General features: G+C 41.5%; 2 protein-coding genes across 5 annotated transcripts in view; both read right to left on the minus strand.

Moving 5' to 3' along the window:
• LOC115132461 (cAMP-dependent protein kinase inhibitor gamma-like) overlaps positions 1–3,887 on the minus strand; it is a 60,076-nt gene extending 56,189 nt beyond the window's left edge. For 2 of the 3 annotated variants that reach the window (XM_029665138.2, XM_029665139.2), the window contains exon 1: positions 3,586–3,887. The gene's annotated coding sequence lies outside the window, so the exon portion shown is untranslated. The remainder of the gene's footprint in view (positions 1–3,585) is intronic. The other variant, XM_029665141.2, reaches the window with a different exon arrangement.
• A 172-nt stretch (positions 3,888–4,059) lies between these two features.
• Positions 4,060–9,671, minus strand: LOC115132855 (alpha-tocopherol transfer protein-like). 2 transcript variants are annotated; one of them, XM_029665593.2, is made up of 6 exons: positions 9,588–9,671; positions 8,818–9,103; positions 8,382–8,563; positions 7,776–7,969; positions 7,471–7,581; positions 4,060–7,192 (listed from the first exon to the last, which is right to left on the minus strand). In XM_029665593.2, exons 2-6 carry the CDS (start codon positions 9,093–9,095, stop codon positions 6,908–6,910), a joined length of 1,050 nt encoding a protein of 349 aa, XP_029521453.1. In that variant the 5' UTR covers positions 9,096–9,103; positions 9,588–9,671; the 3' UTR covers positions 4,060–6,907. The 2 variants fall into 2 exon arrangements, with proteins under 2 accessions (XP_029521453.1, XP_064876915.1); XM_065020843.1 differs by lacking the exon at positions 9,588–9,671 and adding an exon at positions 9,232–9,563.
• Between the last annotated feature and the right edge of the window lie 3,848 nt (positions 9,672–13,519).

Consider the following 13,519-nt stretch of genomic DNA (forward strand, 5'->3'; position numbering starts at 1 on the left):
ACCTCATTATTGTTGATCCATGAAGCCTTGAAGATGCAATATGTAACTTGTTTGGTATTTTTTCCCCCCATCTTTTAGTTTCAGTGTTGTGCACCAGCTTCAAACAGCTGAAAATACAATATTTTTGGTTATTGAAAATACAATTCACAGCGGCTTAGATGGTACAATGATTCTCTACTTTACTTGCTTGTTTTGTCAAACTGAAGTTAGGTGCACTATTAGAATTTTAGCAGCCAGGAAATGGCAGAGCGATTTCTACATAGTGCACCTTTAAATAACTATCTGTATGATAAAAAAATGTTGTGTTTTTCGACCCTGGTCCTACAGGTGTGTGCAGGCCTATGTGCAAGGTCATATCAACTGATTCAGTTAATGGTATTGTTTGTCAGGTGTTTGTGCTGCCGGTCTTGAACAAAACCCTGAAAATACACATAGTATCCCTACAGGACCATCAGAAACATGTCGAGGGGTGTATACACTAGAAACCAAACCGATGAGGACTACCTGAACTCAAATTTTCTGTTAAGTTACAGTTTGCACTAAAGCAGGTATTCCCAAACTGAGGTACAAGTAGGGTAAGCGCAATGTCGTTGGGGGTACGCCAAATAAAAATGTGATTCATATTTAAAAATGTATATTTTCCAATGGGGCTATACATTTGGTTGTTTTTTTTCCTCCCCGAGTAGCCTCATTTCACTGGCAAAAATGTAATTAAGCCATCTAGTGTTCAGCGAAATAACGTCAAATACAGGTAGCCTAGTCAAATAAGTAACATCCAATCACATTAACCATTACTCTCCACGGGAAACCTTCACTCTTGCGCAGACATTTAGAAACATGACAATTTGAAAGATAAGCCATGGGAGTTTTTTGAACGAGAATAAAGACTACTTTCGAGTAGTAAGACAAAAGCAACAGATACCATTAATAAGAAGGGGCTAGAAGTGTCGTATATGGTGAGCTACCTAGTGGCTAGAGAGGCAAGCCCCATACTATTGTGGAGGACTTAATTCTTCCTGCTGCAGCAGATATGGCTGAGACCATGCTGGGGGAAACGGCCAAAAAAACTATACAGACAATGCCTTCCTCAAACAACACTGTCCCAAGACAGGAGATGTTTTGAAACAATTACTGCTTCGCATACAAGCCAGTGAAGTCTATGCATTACAGCTGGATGAGTCAACAGACGTGGCGGGCCTGGCAAGGCTCCTGGTATATGTCTGTTACGTTTATGGGGGGTCAATTAAGGAAGACATCCTCTTCTGCAAACCACTGGAATCCAGGACAACAGGAGAGGATAAAGTACTGGACGGACAGCTTTGTGACGTCAAAAGGACTTTGGTGGTTAAGATGTGTTGGCATCTGAACTGATGGCGCAAAAGCCATGGCAGGGAGACATGGAGTGGTAATACGTGGAGTGGAGTGGTAATACGCCTGCAAGCAGTTGCTCCTGATGCAATTTGGGTACACTGCAGCATCTACTGAGAGGCTCTTGCTGCCAAGCGAATGCCTGATAGCTTGAAAGATGTTTTGGATACTACAGGGAAAATGGTTAACTTTGTTAAAGCAAGGCCCCTGAACTCTCGTGTAACTTCTGCATTATGCAATGACATGGGCCGCGACCATGTAACGCTGTGACGCTGGTTATCAAGGGGAAAAGTATTGACATGTTTTTTTTAATTGAGAGACGAGCCTAAAGTTCTTTACTGACCATAATTTTTACTTGTCTGACCGCTTGCATGTGTAACAGTATAACTTTAAACCGTCCCCTCGCCCATACCCGGGCTCGAACCAGGGACCCTCTGCACACATCAACAACAGTCACCCACGAAGCATCGTTACCCATCACTCCACAAAAGCCGCGGCCCTTGCAGAGCAAGGGGAACTACTACTTCAAGGTCTCAGAGCAAGTGACGTCATCGATTGAAACGCTATTTAGCTCGCACAACCGCTAACTAAGCTAGCTGTTTCACATCCGTTACACACGATGATGAGTTTCTCACATGACTGGCCTATCTGGATGTTTTTTCTCACCTTAATGATCTGAATCTAGGATTACATGGACTCTCCACAACTATATTCAATGTGCAGGACAGACTTGAGGCTATGATTAAGAAGTTGGAGATCTTTTCTGTCTGCATTAACAAGAACACACAGGTCTTTCCATCATTCTATGATTTTGTGTGTGCAAATGAACTCAAGCTTACGGACAATGTCAAATGTGATAGAGCAAAGCACCTGAGTGAGATGGGTGCACAATTACGCAGGTACTTTTCCGAAACGGACGGAACAAACAACTGGATTCGTTATCCCTTTCATGCCCCACCTCCAGTCCACTTACTGATATCTGAACAAGAGAGCCTCATCTAAATTGCAACAAGCGGTTCTGTGACAATTGTATTTAATCAGAAGCCACTGCCAGATTTCTGGATTGGCCTGCGCTCAGAGTATCCTGCATTGGCAATTTGCACTGTTAAGACACTGATGCCTTTTGCAACCACGTACCAGTGTGAGAGTGGATTCTCGGCCCTTACTAGCATGAAAACTAAAATACAGGCACAGACTGTGTGGATATGCCCAAAAACGTGTCAATACTCTCTCCAATACAGCCCAACATTGCTGAGTTATGTGCATCCTTTCAAGCACACCATTCTCATTAACCTCTGGTGAGTTATTCACAATGTTCAATGAACAAATAAGGATTTACATGTAAGATGGTAAAATAAAGAGCAAAATTGATTATTATTATTATTATTTGTGCCCTAGTCCTCTAAGATCTCTTTGTCACTTCCCATGAGCCGGGTTGTGACACAAACTCACACTCATTCTTATGTTTAATAAATGTATAGTGTGTGTGTGTGTGGCAGGCTTAAAATGATGGCAATAAACAACATTTGAGAGTGCGGTGACCCTGGTGAGTTGGTACGCAGCTGAAGGTTGAATGTTTGAAGGGGGTACAGGACTATAAAAAGTTGGGGAACAACTGCTATAGCCTACACCTAGCCTATAGCCTACACCCCTAGCCTACACCTATCCTACAGACTACAGCTATCCTTACTGACCTTCAACAATTAAGTTAAAGGGTATTTGTTGAAAGCCCTCTGTCAAGACCATTGTAAAAGGCATAAGAAAATGTGATTTTTTTTTCTTTCAAATTTGAGTATTTGGTAAGATCAGTTTATTTGTTCTGATAGGTGAGATAATTAGCTGAACTTGTCTAGGGCTATCTGTTGATACGCAAAACTGAAAAGGTTGAATAAAACGTGGAAGATGGTGTTAAAATATTGTAGTCCAATTTGTCCCAATTTCACATTCAAATCGCCCAGAATAGAGGACAGGCAGTAGCCTATATTCCACCAGACGAGACCACCTACATTGTTCAAGTATAGATAGGCATTCCACTGAGTAAATAACAGAATAAAACGTCACTCAAGTGCCTAATGTTGGCAAGTTTGACGAACACACGACCTGCATCAAAATCAGAACAAATCCCTCGTAACCAAATGTGCATCCGCCGAGGTTGCGCGGCAACAGTCATTTTCACATAAACATTGTTATAGTGTAACAAAAAGACAAATGACTAACCTTGATTCTGTAGCCTTAATTATCCACTTGATACAATCGGATCAAACACCAATTCAGTTTCCGGGCCCTTCTGCCACACGTAATGTAAATCTTACAGCGATGAAGTCTCATAAAGCGGGAATGTTTCTCTGGCAACCTCCCGAAACAATGAGGGAAGGTTAGGTCTTCAAACAGCTGTTTCCAAAATGGAGTTAGCCATTCCACAGCCAATCAGACATCGTCTTGTGATCCAGGCTCACATTTCACTCACGCTGAAACGTGAAACTCTTCATAACTTCAAATATGAAAACGAATAGAATGTGACAAAATTAAGCTTTCGACTAGGCCTAATTCTCAAATCGCATAAAGCCTAAACGGCAGCCTACTGGGCAATCTGGGAATTGACTAAAATAGATAGTGTTGTGTTCTATTCTACCCAATGAAACCATCCTCTGTACTGGACATGTAGGCCTAGGGTTTTGCAAATCACACATCTGAATTTGAAATGTGTTTATTCATCTATTGATCAATGGAGGCCTACTCTAAAATATGAAAAGACTGCAGACATGCTTAGACATTTTAGAAAAATAAATGGATTAGCTAATTACAATATAACATTGTGGAATGTAACTTAACGACAAAATATATATTTTTTAGACAATTTGGCCTTTCATAAAATAATGAATAAAATATAAACTCATGAGTATACAACACATTATGAACACCTGTTTCCATGACATTGAATGACCAGGTGAAAGCTATGATCCCTTATTGATGTCACTTGTTAAATCCACTTCAATCAGTGTAGATGAAGGGAAGGAGACAGGTTAAAGAAGGAACTCAATATTAGGAAGGTGTTCCTAATGTTTGGTATACTCTTTGTCTATTGAGTGAGTTCATCTGCACAATATAACCTAACCTCAAAATGGTCCATGGTAATAATAAAATATTTGGCACAATTACATAGCTCCAGTGTTGCTGGGTGGGTATCCCCATAGCTGGCTTCTGTGCCCTGGGTTGAGATTGTAACTGGTAAAACAAAACATTATGGACCAGTTTCCAGATCACAGCATAGGCCATTTCAATGGCGAATTTCCATTGAACATGCTTTTTAGTCTAGGACTAGGGTTAATCTGTGTCCAGGAAACCTGCCCTAAGTGTTGTTAATGCAAAGAAAACACAAAGTAGCTGTATCTGTCTGTAACATTACATATCAAAATAGTCTGTGGATTCAAACTTGTCTAGAACAATGCATAAACATAGCAATTTCATCTACATACTAGCTATTAAATGTCAAAAATGTTCATGTTAATTTGAGCTATGTTAACTTTAATGTAATACTGTAGTTAGTACTTTTATATCATACAACTATCCACAATTTACAATGCTAGTGGTGGAAATCAAATCGGCATGAGTGACAACTGATCAGGACTAGTTAAATTAGTATTAATATGAACAAATGTGCATCAATATTGCTTTGGTGTCACACTGTCATGTAGGTACACTACCATTCAAAAGTTTGGGGTCACTTAGAAATGTCCTCGTTTTTTATAAGCACATTTTTTTGACACTAAGACACTAATGTACTTGTCCTCTTGCTCAGTTGTGCACCGGGGCCTCCCACTCTTTCTATTCTGGTTAGAGTCAGTTTGCGCTGTTCTGTGAGTAGTACACCGCGTTGTACGAGATCTTCAGTTTCTTGACAATTTCTCGCATGGAATAGCCTTCATTTCTCAGAACAAGAATAGACTGACAAGTTTCAGAATAAAGTATTTGTTACTGGCCATTTTGAGCCTATAATTAAACCCACAAATGCTGATGCTCCAGATACTCAACCAGTCTAAAGGCCAGTTTTATTGCTTCCTTAATCAGAACAGATTTCAGCTGTGCTAACATAATTGCAAAAGGGTTTTCTAAAGATCAATTAGCCTTTTAAAATGATACACTTGGATTAGCTAACACAACATGCCACTGGAACACAGGAGTGATGGTTGCTGATAATGGGCCTCTGTACGCCTATGTAGATATTCCTTTTTTTTTTTTAAATCAACCGTTTCCAGCTACAATAGTAATTTACAACACTAACGTCTACACTGTATTTCTGATCAATTTGATATTGTTTTAATGGACAAAGTGTTTTTCTTTAAAAAACAAGGACATTTCAAAGTGACCTCAAACTTTTGAATGGTAATGTAGGTACACTGCCATGAAGGTACACTGTAGGCTTTGGCGCTCAGTAACTCAGACATTACAGGTCTTGAGTGGTTCAGGAAGAGCATGGCGCCAGCAAAGGCAAGTTCATGGGTTTCAATTCCTGTTGGAATTACATACACATGCTACAATTGTACGCTATCCACTCACTGCACTGTACGTTGCTTTGGATAAAAGTGGCATACTTGTATGATTACATACAAATTAAAAACCATTCATAACCCCTTGCATATCTATCATTATCAAAAATAGATTAAGGCAAAGTATGTGTCCTGTAACTACATGGTGTTTGAATATCACCTTGCCGATGAAGAGCCTCGGTACGTGTATTCTGTAACTACATGGTGTTTGAATATCACCTTGCCGATGGAGAGCCTCGGTACGTGTATTCTGTAACTACATGGTGTTTGAATATCACCATGCAGATGAAGAGCCTTGGAACTTGTATTCTGTAACTACATGGTGTTTGAATATCACCATGCCAATGAAGAGCCTCAGTACATGTATTCTGAGAAATTAAGGAGAAAGTGGAAGTGAGTGGCATTTCAAATGGGCACAGTCAAACGTCTTCCTCTATGGGAAATAAATCTTACAATGGAAATCAGAGCCATTTTAAAACAGAGGCACAAACTACTAAATAAGTATACATGCATTAGCAGCTCCTGTAAAGCTTCCTTACCAGAACCTAAATGAGCCTTATGCTTGGCCAATGTGGAGTGTAGTAGGCCCCATATTCATTTTGATCTCAAAGGTAAAAACGGATCCTATATCAGCACTCCTACTCTTGAGACGCTTTTTGAATATGGGCCCAGACTTCTCTTTAGCTCTTCCTGTAGTGATTTCTACTAAATAACTTTTGCTGCGTTTATACAGGCAGCCTTATTCTGATTGGTCAAAAGACCAATTAGTGAAAAACAATCAGATCTAAAAAAAATATCTGATGTGATTGGTCAAAAGAACAATTAGTGGGAAAAATAAACAGTGGTGTCCTCAGTCTGGTCCCAGATCTAGTTCTGTTTTACCAACTATGGTCAATGTCACATCAATGACCATAGGAGTTGGCAAGACAGCACAAACACATCTGGGACCAGGCTAGTGTCCTCATAGTAGCGAGAGGTGGTGGTGGTCATTATCAGTAACAGTAGTAGAGCTGAGAGCGTAGCCCCCTGAAGGTGTCGTCATCCCTGGCACCACCACCAGGCTGCTCCCCTTCAAACAGCATGGAGTCTGGGAGGACTACACCCTCTAGAGGATCTGGCTGGCAGAACTCCACTATAAACTCCTCCTCAGAGTCCAGTAATGTCTTTGACCAGGCTGACATGTCAAGGTGTCTGGCCACTCCACCATACTCCTCTGGCAGGACGGATTGAGGAATTTTGCGGTGCAGAGAGCGCAGGTCTGACCCGTGGAGAACGTACTGTATGAAAAAATAAGGGAATTATGTTAGGCTGATGTCACACAATCACAAAGGATCCTACAGTACTTCAAGAGGGCTTCTGCCCCATGTTCATTTGATTAGGTTTATTCATAATGGCTTTAAAACACTTTGAAAATCACTGAAATCATATCACAACTGTTATACGAGATAAATGTAATCTGAATGCAGTGATCAAATTAACAGGTTACCATGTACAGAAAAAGGAGGATATGTAGAAAGACTCCATATTATGTAAAAGACAAAGAAATGAAACTCACCCTCTCTGCCATCTTCTCCTTCAGGAAAGGCTTAATTATTGCAAAGATCCCTTTGAAAATCCGGGGCTCATTTATGATGTTAACAGCCTTGATTCTTATTGGGAAGCTATCCTGAAATCCAACATTAAAATGTCTGTTATTGACAGAAGACACAAGCCATATCTCGAGGGTGTTATGTTTTCAACAAAACATATTTGATAAGATACATATTCTAGATAGACCTCAGTGTATTTTGATCATGCTGTCATGGGTGACGATCTCAAAACTTAAATAACAGAACAATAACAAGGTATTTGATGGCATACCTGAAGGATGCTGACAACCTTCTTGGCCAGGAACGGGCCCGGATTGGATGCCTGGGACAAGCCCACCCCAGTGTAGTCTGCTAAGATGACGATCCCATTCACCTGAGTCTCCTCTGGCTGAATCAGCTTCTCCAGAGTCAGGTAAACGGCCCGGATGTTGTCCTCAAATGGATAGTCATTTGCTTTCCATTTTCCTGTTGTAAAATAACGTATATTTAGTAACTCTGAAAAAGGCCAAGCATAGGACAATCTGAATCCGTTTTAGCAAGGCTATTATCGGACATGTTTTCAAGATTTTAAAAATTATAGATGTTTATGGGCAGCTATTAGCACCTATGTCATGCATTATAGTGCATTATACATAGGTCATAAGGGATAGTAAGTAAATGCACTTATAATGCCGGTTTAGGTAAAGCAGACAACCAATTTCCGTCTTGTATGAATTAATAAAGTATTATATGAAGAGGGTGTTCATATAAAGTATTATTCTATTCTTCTATGAAGTATATCCAAATAAAGATCAAAAAATGAGTTAGAGCGCTTCTAGGACATAAAACCCTTCTAGGACATAAAAGAACAGTAGATAGTGTGAGCTAACACACTGACCAGGTCTAAGACAGAGGATGTAGCATCCATTAAGGTCCGGATGGGGCAGAACAGTCAGGAAGCCCAGGTCTAACACATGTTTGACCGTGGAGGGCTTCAGGTCCTGGAAGACCTCGGGCCAGGCCCGCCGGCTGGTGTGGTAGTTGAGGAGCAGCTGCATGGCACGGTCATAGTCAAACTTCCTGTTGGATGGACAAGGAGACGGGACAGGTCATCATTATGTAAGCTTCAAGATAGAACATCTTCAATAAGATGACACCAGGGCCCTTATTCATAAAGTGCCTTAGAGTATAAGTGCTGATATAGGTTCAGATTTGCCATTCAAATCATAATAATATGATTTTATGGACAGGGGGACCTGATCCTAGATCCGACCTACTGTGAGACGCTTAAGGCCAGTTTCGTGGATCATTGTACAGAGAGCATCATGCTTTACCTGGCCCGTAGGAAGCGCAGGAGAAAGGCATCGTCCAGCCTGGTCCGGAGGTTAGGCTGCTCCTTCAGCACCATGTCCCTCAGGGCCTGTGCGTCTCTCAGCCTCCACTCTGGCTTCTCCTGTAGCTCCTCCCGGGCCTTGGCCACCAGCTCAGGAGTCAGAGTGCAGGAGTAGACGGGCGGGGGAGGGCCAGGGAACCAGTGACCAGCCGCTGGTTGTTCCAGAGAAGGAGACCCAAGATCAATGTGCCTCATGGGCTCACTTTCTTCAGACATCATTTTGGCCACTAAAATTTGTATGAATACCACATAAATGTCGGGATTAAACAACACAGCAGAAATATTCGTGGTACAAAAAAAATGGATTGGAGAGCATCACAAGACCGTAGAAGGACGTGCGAAATACCACAATTACCACTAGACATCGCTGAGGTCATCGGCAATTAGTCATACACTGTAGCCACACAATTGACTGTATTCTCTAGTCTAGCAGACAGCAACAGCAGTGACCTAAACAAAATACATATCTTGAAAACATTGCCTTGTAAACATGTATACATTTCTCATAATTGCGGATTTTGACAGCGCTGCACTCGTGAAGCTGAGGCTAGTTGCACGCCACTGCGGCTTCAGAATACCAGCCAATGGAATTAGTATTTCCAGGGTCGATTTTTTTTTGTAATATATCATAATTCCATGTCGATTTTCTGAACGTTTTATCAAGACAAATGCTTGCTAAATCATAACAGAACCTGTAAACAACAAACCAACCTGCTTGGAGCAATCCGCGGACAGTTCCGGGTGGTGCGACATTTCTTCTCTCGTTGGAGAGTGTGATGAGCTGCGTCACTCTTCTTCTTCTTCTTCTATGGTATATTGGCGATTGCAGAATTGAATGTGCATCCCGCATTCTACTGTTCAGAATGGAAACAAGACTCCCCCAAAAACGGACTCCCCCAAATATTTTTTAATAACGACCAAATTACCACATTTTTATTTAACCAAATCAAACAACCTTAATGTTAAAATAAATGAACACATCTGATCCTTACACAGGCTGAAGGGGAGACTAGGCTGCAGGACTTGCTACATTGTAACAACAAATCATCATCAAAACTCACTTCATTGTATTTAGATGGTGATTTTGGTAGCCTACTACTGTAATGAATCTCTTGGTTTGTCTTTTGTGTGATATATCCACAGCTAAATATGCTATTAGGAATTGTGTTGGGTTTAGTTTGATTTATTTTCAATTAGCATTCATGCATTTATGTGTATTAAATAAAAAATATAATTTATGATACACTTGATATTTCATCCTCGTCAGCCTGTCAGCCTGTCAGCCTAAAACTGTTTACCTAGACCTACTATAATGTAACGTTAAAATCCAGGTTTTATACGCACATTTTATCCAATAGATGGTGCAATTGCACCACAGACTTCAGATGATAGGTTTACACCCGACACCAGGGATAGGCAACTTGGCCTACACCCCTAGTGTAGGTTTTAGGCCTATCATTCACTTTTCATCGGAGTGGATTGGTCCCCGTTGCTGACAGGTGTATAAAATTGAGCACACAGCCATGCAATCTCCATAGACAAACATTGGCAGTTGAATGGCCCATACTGAAGAGCTTAGTGACTTTCAACGTGGCACCATCACAGGATGCAACCTTTCTAACAAGTTAGTTTGTCAAATTTCTGCTCTGCTAGGTCTGTCACGGTCAACTGTAATGGCTGTTATTGTGAAGTGGAAATGGCTAAGAGCAACAACGGCTCAGCCGCGAAGCCAACACATAAGCTAACAGAACAGGATCACCGAGTGCTGAAGCGCGCAGCGTGTAAATATCGTCTGTCCTCGGTTGCAACACTTACTACTGAGTTCCAAACCCTCTGTGGAAGCAATGTTAGAACAATAACTGTTCGTCGGGAGCTTCATGAAATAGGTTTCCATTACAGAGCAGCCGCACACAATCCTAAGATCACCATGCGCAATGCCATACGTTGGCTGGAGTGGTGTAAAGCTCACTGCCATTGGACTCTGGAGCAGCAGAAACCTGTTCTCAGGAGTGATGAAGCATGCTTCTCCATCTGGCAATCCGACTGATGAATCTGAGTTTGGCGGATGCCAGGAGAACGCTACCTGCCCTGATACATAGTGCCAACTGTAAAGTTTGGTGGAGGAGGAATAATGGTCTGGGGCTGTTGTTCATGGTTCGGGCTAGGCCCAATAGTTCCAGTAAAGGGAAATCTTAACACTACAGTGTACAATGACATTGTAGACAATTCTGTACTTCCAACTTTGTGGCAACAGTTTGGGGAAAGTGCTGAACTGTTTCAGCATGACAATACCACCGTGCACAAAGCGAGGTCCATACAGAAGTAGTTGTCAAGATTGGTGTGGAAGAACTTGACTGGCTTGCACAGAGCCCTCACCTCAACCCCATCAAACACCTTTGGGATGAATTGGAACGCCGACTGCTAGCCAGGCCTAATCACCCAACATCAGTGTCTGACCTCACTATTGCTCTTGTGGCTGAATGGAAGCTAATCAATGCAGAAATGTTCCAACATCTAGTGGAAAGTTCCATGTTTCATGAGCTGAAATAAAAAAATCATAGACATTTTTCATAAGCACAAAATGCTCATTTCTCTTCAATTATCTGCACAAATTTGTTTACATCCCTATTAGTAAGCATTTCTCTTTTGGCAAGATAATATATCCACCTGACAGGTGTGGCATATCAAGAAGCTGATTAAACAGAATGATCATTACACAGGTGCACCTTGTTCTGTGACAATAAAAGGCCACTCTAAAATGTGCAGTTTTGTCACAAAACACGATGCCACAGATGTCTCAAGTTTTGAGGGTGCGTACAATTGGCATGCTAACTGCAGGTATGTTGAACAGAGCTGTTGCCAGAGAATTGAATGTTAATTTCTCTACCATAAGCCACCTCCAATGTCGTTTTAGAGAATTTGTCAGTATGCCAACCGGCATCACACCCGCAGACCACGTGTAACCACGTCAACCCAGGACCTCCACATCCGGCTTCTTTACCTGCGCCACCCGAAACAGATGATGATCCTGAGGAGTATTTCTGTCTGTAATAAAGCCCTTTTGTGGGGAAAAACTCATTCTGATTGGCTGGTCCTGGCTCCCCAGTGAGTTGGCCTAACTCCCAAGTGGGTGAGCCTAAAGCCTCCCAGGCCCACCCATGACTGCACCCCTGCCCAGTCATGTGAAATGTATGCATTGGCCTAATTAATTTATTTGACTGATTTCATTCTATGAACTCTAACTCAGTAAAACATTTTTTTTACTCAAATCTTTTGGGGCCCAAATAAAATAACTCGCAAGCCGGTTTTGGCCTGCGGGCCGCCTTGCTGACTCCTACACTACACAGATTGAGCCCATTGAATTGAACGCTTGCTTCACAAGTGATCTTCTTGAGGCTTCAAGGGACTTGTCAGAAAAATGATAAATAGATACAGTTGAAGTCAGAGGTTTACATACACCTTAGCCAAATACATTTAAACTCAGTTTTTAACAATTCCTGACATTTAATCCTAGTAAGAATTTCCTGTCTAAGGTCAGTTAGGATCACCACTTTATCATTAAGAATGTGAAATGTCAGAATAATAGTAGAGAGAATGATTTATTTTAGTTTTTATTTCTTTCATCACATTACCAGTCGGACAGAAGTTTACATACACTCAAATAGTATTTGGTAGCATTGTCTTTAAATTGTTTAACTTGGGTCAAACGTTTCGGGAACCCTTCTACAAGCTTCCCACAATAAGTTGGGTGAATTTTGACTCATTCCTTCTGACAGAGCTGGTGTAACTGAGTCAGGATGTAGGCCTCCTTGCTCGCACACACTTTTTCAGTTCTGCCCACAAATATTCTATAGTATTGAGGCCAGGACATTGTGATGGTCACTCCAATACCTTGACTTTGTTGTCCTTAAGCCATTTTGCCACAACTTTGGAAGTATGCTTGGGGTCATTGTTCACTTGGAAGACCCATTTGCGACCAAGCTTAATGTTTCTTTCTCATGATGACATCTATTTTGTGAAGTGCACCAGTCCCTCCTGCAGCAAAGCACCCCCACGACATGATGCTGCCACCCCCGTGCTTCACGGTTGGGATGGTGTTCTTCGGCTCGCAAGCCTCCCCATTATTTCTCCAAACATAATAATGGTAATCATGGCAAAACAGTTCTATTTTTGTTTAATCAGACCAGAAGACTTTTCTCCAAAAAGTAAGATCTTTGTCCCCATGTGCTGTTGTAAAGCATAGTCTGGATTTTTATGGCGGTTTTGGAGCAGTGGCTTCTTCCTTGCTGAGCGGCCTTTCAGGTTATGTCGATATAGGACTCGTTTTACTGTGGATATAGATACTTTTGTACCTGTTTCCTCCATCGTCTTCACAAGGTCCTTTGCTGTTGTTCTGGGATTGATTTGCACTTTTCGCACCAAAGTACGTTCATCTCTAGGAGACAGACCGCTTCTCCTTCCTGAGCGGTATGACGGCTGCGCGGTCCCATGGTGTTTATACTTGCGTACTATTGTTTGTACAGATGAACGTAGTACCTTCAGGTGTTTGGAAAATGCTCCCAAGGATGAACCAGACTTGTGGAGGTCTACAATTGTTTTTCTGAGTTCTTGGCTGATTTCTTTACATTTTCCCATGATGTCAA

This window comes from Oncorhynchus nerka, linkage group LG7, assembly GCF_034236695.1.
Source record: "Oncorhynchus nerka isolate Pitt River linkage group LG7, Oner_Uvic_2.0, whole genome shotgun sequence".
NCBI lineage: Eukaryota > Metazoa > Chordata > Actinopteri > Salmoniformes > Salmonidae > Oncorhynchus > Oncorhynchus nerka.

What these genes read in the sequence shown, in the direction of transcription:
- LOC115132855 (XM_065020843.1), bottom strand. Translation starts at nt 9,253, where the DNA reads ATGACCTCAGCGATGTCTAGTG. An exon ending in AGGTTGTCAGCATCCTTCAG is followed by an intron (nt 7,582 to 7,775) that starts GTATGCCATCAA and finishes GTTGGATTTCAG; the next exon opens with GATAGCTTCCCAATAAGAAT. An exon ending in AGGAGAAGATGGCAGAGAGG is followed by an intron (nt 7,193 to 7,470) that starts GTGAGTTTCATT and finishes TTTTTCATACAG; the next exon opens with TACGTTCTCCACGGGTCAGA.